Source organism: Sinocyclocheilus grahami, unplaced genomic scaffold (assembly GCF_001515645.1).
Source record: "Sinocyclocheilus grahami isolate Dianchi unplaced genomic scaffold, SAMN03320097.WGS_v1.1 scaffold625.1, whole genome shotgun sequence".
NCBI lineage: Eukaryota > Metazoa > Chordata > Actinopteri > Cypriniformes > Cyprinidae > Sinocyclocheilus > Sinocyclocheilus grahami.
In genome coordinates this window covers 279,230-289,090 of record NW_015505804.1, presented here as the reverse complement: position 1 = coordinate 289,090, position 9,861 = coordinate 279,230, and the positions used below count along the sequence as shown (strand labels likewise).

At 35.1% G+C, this 9,861-nt stretch overlaps 1 protein-coding gene across 3 annotated transcripts in view; it reads left to right on the top strand.

Annotated features, from left to right (window-relative positions):
- LOC107557950 (tropomodulin-1) overlaps positions 1–9,220 on the top strand; it is a 20,426-nt gene extending 11,206 nt beyond the window's left edge. For 2 of the 3 annotated variants that reach the window (XM_016241539.1, XM_016241538.1), the window contains exons 5-11: positions 1,169–1,258; positions 3,655–3,785; positions 4,012–4,119; positions 4,587–4,730; positions 4,888–5,032; positions 5,581–5,686; positions 6,751–9,220. In XM_016241539.1, the coding sequence (XP_016097025.1) occupies positions 1,169–1,258; positions 3,655–3,785; positions 4,012–4,119; positions 4,587–4,730; positions 4,888–5,032; positions 5,581–5,686; positions 6,751–6,769 (743 nt within the window). In that variant the 3' untranslated portion in view covers positions 6,770–9,220. The remainder of the gene's footprint in view (positions 1–1,168; positions 1,259–3,654; positions 3,786–4,011; positions 4,120–4,586; positions 4,731–4,887; positions 5,033–5,580; positions 5,687–6,750) is intronic. The other variant, XM_016241540.1, reaches the window with a different exon arrangement.
- The last annotated feature ends 641 nt before the right edge of the window (positions 9,221–9,861 follow it).

The window sequence follows — 9,861 nt, the reverse complement described above, 5'->3', positions numbered from 1 at the left end:
TTCTCTGTGTGTGTGTGTGTGTGTGTGTGTGTGTGTGTGTGTGTGTGTGTGTGTATCTCACCGTGTGCCTCTCTCTGGTCTGTCCTTTAGTTTTCTCCACTCCATTTTTACATCTTCATTCCTCATTTTCTCTGTCCACTCCCCTGCTCCACCGTTTCTAAGCCACGGATCATTCCAGTAGGTTTATCTGCAACATTGTATGCTGCTTTAACATTGCCAGAATGTTTCTTAAACATTAATTCAGTATTTGCATGGTCAGCACATTGTTATCTGAGTTATTTTAACCAAAAATGAAAACTGTCATGTTGCTTTCAATCATTTCTCTGTTGAGACACCACAAAGAGCAGCAAAATTCTTCAAAATCTCTAAATCATGGAACAACAGGATAAATAATTCATTTTTATTTTTAGGCGAACTCTGTGTAGCGTGCACATGCCATTTCCTGAAACTGCATATGCAAGTTTGAGTTCTTTCATAACAGTGACTCATCCATGTGCGCTAAAGACACATGGCTACCAAAAAAGGGGAACAAAGATTTTCCTGCTGGCTAAAAAAAAAAATCCTCCCGACCATCAGCCATTAACTTGCTCTCATTTAGCATGATGGAGAGGTTTCCCTTAAAATGAGGTCAATACTTTTTTTTTCTTTGGGATCGTGTTTCAAAAACAGCAGGATTTAAGGAGTCGACCCATTCTGAACAGCTTATATGTACAGACAGATAGGAGCTTCATATGGGAATGAGGTTAGCTCAGTTGTCTTTGGCCCAGGGTCAACAATTAGATGCAGTATATAAGCCAGACTCATAAATTGCACTTTCCTCTCGACTCCCTATTCAGATGTTTTGCTGTTCATTTTAATTTTTTGTTCTGCACTAGTTCATTTGATGGCATTACTGTTCTACTTGATATTTTTTTCGTCAGGTAAATGATTTTGAGTTCCAAATAATCTTGGAAAACATGATTTTACGAATGATTTACATAAACAAGTAATATATTTCATTCAGCAGGATGGAGGATGGCCAATGGCCATATAAAGTCCTGTGTTTTGTATACTGTAAGAAAACTTGACTAACATGATAAGCAGGGTAAAATATAGACTTGGCTCCCTTTTTATCTTCAGCTTCATCCAACTTATTCTGTTTTTTCCCCCTCTTTCTAAATTTGAAAAGCCATTTTGGGCATGCACACACTGATGAGTAATCAGCAGTATTACGAAGCATTGGCCAGCAGTACTATCGTCAACAAACAGGGCTTGAACAGTAAGTGAATACATCAGTTAGAGCAATACCGGCCCTATATCAGCGGCTGTGATTGCCTCTGGCCTAATCACAGCCATGCTGATATAGAGCCGGTATCGCTCGAGTGCTCGAGTGATATTGCTCATATACAACAGTTCGTTCTGGTTCGCTCATATATATATATACACCTTATACATTTTTATAAAAAATATTGTACATTTATAACACAATTTTTTTATTACATTGGCATTAAATTACAGAAAACTAATGAATTCAATGGGAACTCAAGTTTGGATTGACAGGCGGCTGAGTGAATGATGATAGAATTTCCCTTTTTGAATGGACTCTTTAACAAGATGAAAAAATATTGATTTGAAAATTTGACTTTAAGCATTTTGGGGAGCCAAGAAGGATGGCTAATGATCCTTTTTCCAAAAAGCAGATGAGACAAAAGCAGAAGCTGTTGGTGTCTCTAACCTTATCTCTGATGCCCTGTCTTATGGCTTCCCGCTCTGCTTCCATCTTGGCGTGTTTGGCCTTCCTCTCGTCCTCTTCCTGTCTGAGAGCTTCCTGTCTCTCCTCTTCCTTCTCTTTTTCTGCTTCAGGGTCTTTATCCTCTTCTCCTCCCAGCATTTTACCAACATCAGGGGGGCCTCCTGCAAACAGAAAAGAGATCAAACTTCTATAGAGAAAATAAATTACAAACAACTTAAATTGTGTGTTTTTAAAAAAAATGATGATTGGATGCAATTACAAAAACTGTCTACAAACTATGTACAAAAATATGATTTATATTTCCTAACCATACAACAGTTCATATTTCCAAATAGTTTAATTAACGCGACAATAAGCGAACATGTAAGTATATACTATTTAAAGTGTATATCACACAATGTATTCAGGCTTGATGTACTCAGACTTTAACAGCTATGATAAATGATATGATAAACCTAATTATACAAACTTTAAACATCACTTTTTATTGAAGAAAATGACAAATACACGTATATACTATTTAAAGTGTATATCACACAATGTATTCAGGCTTGATGTACTCAGACTTTAACAGCTATGATAAATGATATGATAAACCTAATTATACAAACTTTAAACTTATCACTTTTTATTGAAGAAAATGACAAATACACTATTATTTATTTATTTATTTTCGGAAAGAAGTCTCTTATGCTCACCAAGGCTACATTTATTTGATCAAAATACAGAAAAAGAGCAATATTGTGAAATATTATTAGAACAAAATAACTTTTCTATTCTAATATATTTGAAAATTTAATTTATTCCTGGCGAGGGCAAAGCTGAATTTTCAGCATCGTTACTCCAGTCTTCAGTGTCACATGATCCTTCAGAAATCATTCTAATATGCTGATTTGGTGCTCAAGAAACATTTCTTATTATTATCAGTGTTGAAATATATTTTTGTGTCAAGCTTAATATTTGTTGTTGTTGTTTTTGTGATAACCGCAATGCATATTTTCAGGATTCTTTAATGAACTGAAATTACAAAGTTAAATGTCTTTTTTTTTTTAAACTTTGACACTTTTGATCCAATTAATGCATTCTTGCTAATAAAAGTATTAACTCAAACGGTTGAATTTTAATGTATATTTGGTGAAAAAAAAAATATGAGAAACGTCAAAAAAGCCCAACCAACTCAGCAAAACAAAGTTAACTTCTAAATATTAAATTCACCACAGCAGGTCAAGTAACTTGGAGGCACACAAACACACCCCAGAGCATCAGAGAAAAATATCAGATGAAGTGTCTATCCAACCACTGAAAGAAGTCCTGTCCACTGAATTAAAAACAGTAACGCTGCAGAGCATCCTAGCAGGAACAGAAATAATTCATGGGTTGGTCACAGTAATGCTGCCTCTGTCCCGGGGAGGCCACTCCATGCCTCAACACACTTCCAAAAATATACAGAGGGAATGTCACTTTGCAAAAGTCCTGGCCACCATCCTCGTGTATCTAGTAGTACACAAAGGACATCACATTCAGATCTTCAAAGACTTCTTCAGCAAAGTCTGGAATGTGAAACGAGGATACAAGCGACAATAATCTAGCTTTGTGTGATATGTGCTACATATCGAAACCCACACACACAGATGATAAAGAAACAAACTTATCTACATCTTGGATGTGAGGACATTTTTAACTAATTGTGATTTTTGGGTGAACTATTCCTTTAAACATGCCTGAATGTCAAATTAATCTTCAAATAAATGTAAATTAATGTAAAATGTGAACAAAAAATAATGCAATGCCATACAATTGTAAGTGTAGCTTGGGAATAGACGGTGTTGAATTTTACAATGTGATATAGTGTTGTGTTATATAACAGCTAGCACTGAACCATATGATTTGTTGTAACTCAAAGTTGTATTATGTACACACAGGTGTAATCCAGTGTACTCAGTATAAGCCTGTGCCAGACGAACAGCCCAATGACACAGATGTAGAGGAAACACTACAGAGAATCAAGAGAAATGATCCAGACCTTGTTGAGGTCAACCTAAACAACATTAGGGTGCCACTTTAACTCATTTATTTATACTGTACTCTCTCTGTTGGATAGTGTCTTCACATGTCTGGTAGCCTGCAGTTTTGATGGTTGCATCCTCTGCTATGTGGTATTCCATGGCATGTTCCACAAATAGGGTAGACTTTAGTTGGATAGTGTCTTCACATGTCTGGTAGCCTGCAGTTTTGATGGTTGCATCCTCTGCTTTTTTTTTGTTTTTGGTGATCTGTAGAATATTCCAATCCCAACTCTGAAAGCGTATGCTGAAGCTCTCAAAGGGAACAGTGTTGTGGAACGCCTGAGCATCGTTGGCACCAGAAGTAACGATCCTGTGGCCTTTGTGAGTTACATAAAGAAGCATTTTTCCAATAATGTAAAATAAATGTAAAAAGTTATTTTCCATGAAGAAAATGCAGCCTATTTTTAGAAATATATATATATATATATTACACATTTTCATTACTTTTAATGCAAGAAAGTAGTGTTTAATTTATGCAGACTTTTATAAAAAAAAAAAAACTATTTTTTAAAATATTTTGGGGTGAATACATTCTAATACTTATTTCGTGATATTTAAGTACACTACCATTCAAACATTTGTGCTTAGTAAATATTTTATTCAGCAAGAATGCATTAAAGTGATCAGTAGATTTCTTTTTCAAATAAATGCTGTTCTTCTGAAATTCTAAGAGTCCTGAAATCATGTATCATGGTTTCCACAAAAATATTAAGTAACTGTTTTCAAGATTTTTAATTTTGAACGGTAGTGTAGTTATTAAACCGCGTGTAATGTTGTTTGGTTCCCAGGCACTAGCAGACATGCTGAAAGTGAACACCACTCTGAAGAGTCTAAACGTTGAGTCAAACTTCATTACTGGAGCTGGAATTCTGGCACTCGTGGAATCTTTAAAGAGCAACACTACACTGCAGGAGCTAAAGATTGACAACCAGGTACACTCATTCACACACACACACACACACATACAAATAATAAGGTCGTATGAGGTCTGAGCCATTATCCTTGAGGTCAGGGGTTCAGTCTGAATGTAGGGATGATGGAGGGGCATAGGAAAAGTTGTTATATCCTGTGTGTTTATGTGCAATACAGAGCCAGCCTTTGGGTAATAAGGTTGAGATGGAGATAGCTAACATTTTGGAGAAGAACACTACTCTGCTGAAGTTCGGATACCACTTCGCCCAGCAGGGCCCACGCTTGCGTGGATCTAATGCCATGATGAACAACAATGACCTGGGTAAGAAACACGCATGCTGAGATAGATGCAGTCAAATTTTGTATTTGTATGTGCATTTCAGAATTAACATAGAGTGTTGTTGACTCTGTATATTTGTCGAAATTTGCATTAATGTGTTTGTGTGCTGGTTTTGCCGAAATAGGTACACTACCATTCAAAAGTTTGGGGATCGGGGAGATTTTTGAGTGATTTTTGAGTTAAAAATAATAAAATTGTGAAATATTATTACAATTTAAAATAACTGTTTTGAATTAACATTTTAATACATTTAATTCAATTGTAATGTTTTAAAATGTAATTTATTCCTGTGAAATAACGTTGAAGTCACATGTTCCTTCAGAAGTATTTTATTAAAGCTTTAAAAATATGTAATATTTTGATGGAAATTGTTTTTTCAGGGTTCTTTGATGAATAGAAAGTTCAAAAGAAAAGCTTTTATGTTAAATAGGAATTTGTCACTTCTGATCAATTTAATGCAGCCTTGCTGAATAAAAGTATTAATGGTGTATGTATCTACTGGTGTTTTCAAGCCATGTATGTATTTCCAGCACGTGTAGTTCGGTCGGACTCAGATGGCGCGATCACATTCACTCTGTCAGTCCCTGAGCTGGAAAGAGCCTTCTGTAAAAAGTTCAAGTTCACATCAAAACCCAAGTAAACACAGCGTCTTGCCCTCCTTGTCTCGCTCTGGGTACTACCTGCTGTCTTTTCGCTCTCATTTTAGTCTCCTTGCAATCCCTCAAGCCTCTGGATCATTTTGAACTTTTGTACTTTTCCTCAAGCTCCCTTCTGCCACTTCAGCATCTACACTACTGCATTTCCTTCTGTCAAAGTGAATTCAAAACCTGTCTCTCTCCATTATCTGGTTGTTTCTTGGTTTTGTTTGTCTTTTGTGCTGGTTGTTTGGCTGTCTTATGTGTTTTCTTTAGGTTTTTTAGAAAATGCCCTCTGGCTTGCTGTGCATGCAGAACATTTTCTTTAAGGAATAGTTCACACACACAAAAAATTATTTAGTTCCCTGTTCTCTCTCTCTCTCTCTCTCTCTCTCTCTCTCTCTCTCCCTCTCCCCCCTTCCTTACTTTCTTCTATGGAATGCAAAAGGAGAATAACCATAATGTCTCAATAAAAGTATCAAAAAAGGCAAAAAGCACCATGAAAGTAGCACATGCTCTTTTAACTGAGTGAACTATTCCTTTAATTGCACGTTTCTGTCTTTGACCCCCCTTCCTTACTTTCTTCTATGGAATGCAAAAGGAGAATAACCTTTAATTGCACGTTTCTGTCTTTGGAATGCAGTAAGGATTGCCCAATGTCTAGCATAAAGGTTTTGTGAGAAATTGTAAGAATGTCTTTTTTATAATAGACTTGGAAGCATAAAAGTAATCAGTAATGTATTGTTTTCAAGCAAAAGTGCATGTATGAATTCATACATTCATAGCTTTCATGCAGTTACATTATGGATGTGTAATTTCCAGTTATTATTGCACATTAATTTTTTATTTAAAAAAATATATTTTAATCTGTTTTATGAATTTACTAAAAAAAAACAATGTGGGATCAGTAAAATTGCTGGCAGGACAAATACAAGTCTAAAAAAACAAAACAAAATGAAAAATCTTATTGTTGAGCCCTTAATAGATTGTTATAATGAAACCAAAGTTTCCTCATTATTTTTTATGTCCTTAAAATTGATCAACGCTTTTTATTTGTGTGTGCAGTAAGAAAGAGAAGGCTTGAAGGAGGACCCATCTTTCCTAAATGTCGGACAAACGTGTAGCAGCCTCGGGAACCCTCTATGGCCTGGGACCTGCATCACACCCCATCTCATCCCAAATCCTCCCTTCATTTCTGTCCCTTTCACAGATAAATCACAGGATCATCTAAAAAAAAAAAATCATTCAATTCAGAATGCTTCTTTTAAAGCCCCAGATCTGGAAACCCAAAGGTACCACCCTCTGTTTACCAGACACATAGTTACTCATGGTGAGTGTTTTAAAAATGTGTAAACTACCTGCCATAACATTAGCAGGGGAAAATCACCTGCTTGTGTTGATGGAAGCAGTAAAGATGAAAATGACACTCTCACAATGTTGACCTAATATTCTTGCTGTAAACAGTTCGACCTTAAAAACCAGCCATTTCACTGTGTTTGGATGCACACCAAGAGCATCAAACTTCAAACTTGACTGATTGTAGGTGTGGTTTTGTCTTCTCCTGGCCAGTTTGAATCTCACTGTAGTAGTAGTTCTCGCACACATCGCATAGAAGCATGTTCTTACTGTGTGCTTTTTGGGATGTACTGTAATTTTGACCTGCTCTTCTCTCTTGAAATATTTAACAACAGGTAAATTTGTAGCTATGCAGATTCATTGCTGGCAAGTCGCTGTACCGTGGTTTCTAGTACTTTGCTATGCGGCAAACACCAATGCAAGTGCATTGTTGGTGCATATTTGCATAAACTCGCATCACCAAGTCGTCTACAGCTCATGTCGCAGAAATCACCAACTTGCATTTAAAAATAAATTTGAATTTCTAGTCGCTGCAAATCACTGTCAGTGTGAACATATCTTTATTGGTCACCTGATAACAGTACAAAATCTAAGCTCTATGTATTTGCACTGCTCCAGTATATTTATGAAATTATGTAGTTTATATCCTTGGTTTGATGAGGGGAAAACCTCTTTGTCATGTTTAGGACAAGCTGTGTTTCAATTTCCACAATTAGCAATAATATCTCTCTTATTATACTAACGGTCTCTCTATGTTATCCACTTATCATAAAGTGAATGTGACTGATGTGTATACAGTGTTCTTCCTCATTTAATGCTTTTTTATGTTTGAGTGAGGATCAAAACACAATTGAAAACCTATCATAAAACTATATGTATTATTGCCTATGACTGCTCTCATTAAGTAACGTCCAGGTTAAATCCCTAAACAAAGATATTATATTTTGCATGAAGAAAATTATTTTAGGATCAAACTACCATACAAGATATTTTGCATTGTGACATTACGTTCATGGTATTTAAGCATGATTTCCCCTGAATTCTCATTACAGCAATTTAAAAAAGTACATTAATTAAATTCAGTATAACAAATAATACACAGGGCTTGATTCTTACTTTTTTCCCCCAAAGAACACCAGTGCTCCTAAGTTGAACAATTTAGGAGCATGTTAAATCTCTTAAGGGGCATTGAAAATGTATCATAATGAGCCACAAACAGACGTTTACAACACAGAAAGTACACTAGGTTTTTAAATATTTCCGCTTCAAACTGTATTAGTAATTATATACTGTTATAAACAGATTATTGTGCTGTAAAATCTGTGTTAAATAATGTTTGCAATCTTTCTTTCCTGAGGAGGCAGCTCAAACAGAACAGACTTTGCAGCGTTCATATTTACATAATGAAATAAGAACCTTTTAAAGCTTAACAATCACAATAGCCTGTATCATGATTTCTTTTTTTCTGTCCCCAAGACCTTTTAAGATATTGATGTTTGTTATACAATTGAAGATATTTAAGACTTTTTAAATACTTGCAGCAACTTTTTTTTATTTGCACATGCTCCTAAATACATTTTACAGTTTGCACACATCTATTTTTAGTTGCAGAAGCGAGTGAAATGTTCGCAATGTTGAGCTCTTGTATGGGAATGTTTACTTAAAATTGCACTGAACGATTTTTTCATACATCTTGATTTTGAGGGCAAATATGACCTGGTCATTTATTGGCAGTTTTTGTGAGACTAGGCATCATTTGCAATCTGTCATGTGCAGTGATTTAGCAGGTGTGTGTGTGTGTTTCTCAGATATTTGTTGTCCGTGATCAGGCCTTACTCCCTTCACACTCTCCCAGCACAGTAAAAGTCAGTGTTTTATGGATGTAAGCATTATCCTTCTGTTTAAAGGACCGAGCATTTATAGGACTTTTGGGGCCGTCGTCTTGTTCAAAACCAAAATTTTACTGTTGATTGTCTTGTCCTGTGTTTGGACGCAGGCCCATGATCGTAGCTATAGAGTGCCTGGAAAGGTGCACATATTTACATTTTGTTAGTGCACCTTACTGTATGTGGTTTATTGAGTTAATAAAGACAGAATAAGTTGTGTGGACATGTTCTTAACACTTTTTTTCCCACCACATTCATAGCTTTGCATCAGGAATAGTATTTAAATATTTATGCTCGGAAAATGTACCAACAGTGCCACTTTGTGGTCTGGTGTATTAATAGTGGCTGCACTATATGAAGGTTATGCAGGCTTTATGTTCAAATAATTTGTGCTTTGTACTTTCTTCGAAATTTAGTTTAAAATTTATATAAATGTAAGACTGTATGTACTGGAAACTGTATGTACTTGTAATGTATTTGTAGAAGCTGTGAAATTGTGCTTGTCACTATTTATTTGAAGTTTTACAAAAAAATTTGATTATTGCAGTTTACTGCAATGGGCACGCAAGTACATATACACTTCTGTTCAAAAGTTTGGTGAGATTTTTGTATATTTTTGAAAGATTTTCATAAATTGTATGCTCACCCAGGCTGTAAATCTTGTTACAAATAAAAATAACTCTTTTTCTATTTTAATATATTTTAATTTGTAATTTATTCCTATGATGTTAAAGCAATTTTTTTTTTTTAGAAATACATGATACATTATTTTTGCCAGGATTATTTGATGAATACAAAATGCCAAAAAGAGTAGAATTTTTTTGTAATAGTATCAATGTCTTCCACTTTTTTTATAGAGAGAAAATCAAATGACACGAGACAGAAAAAACACTTTGTATCAGTTTAATAGATCCTTGCTGAATAAAAGTATTAA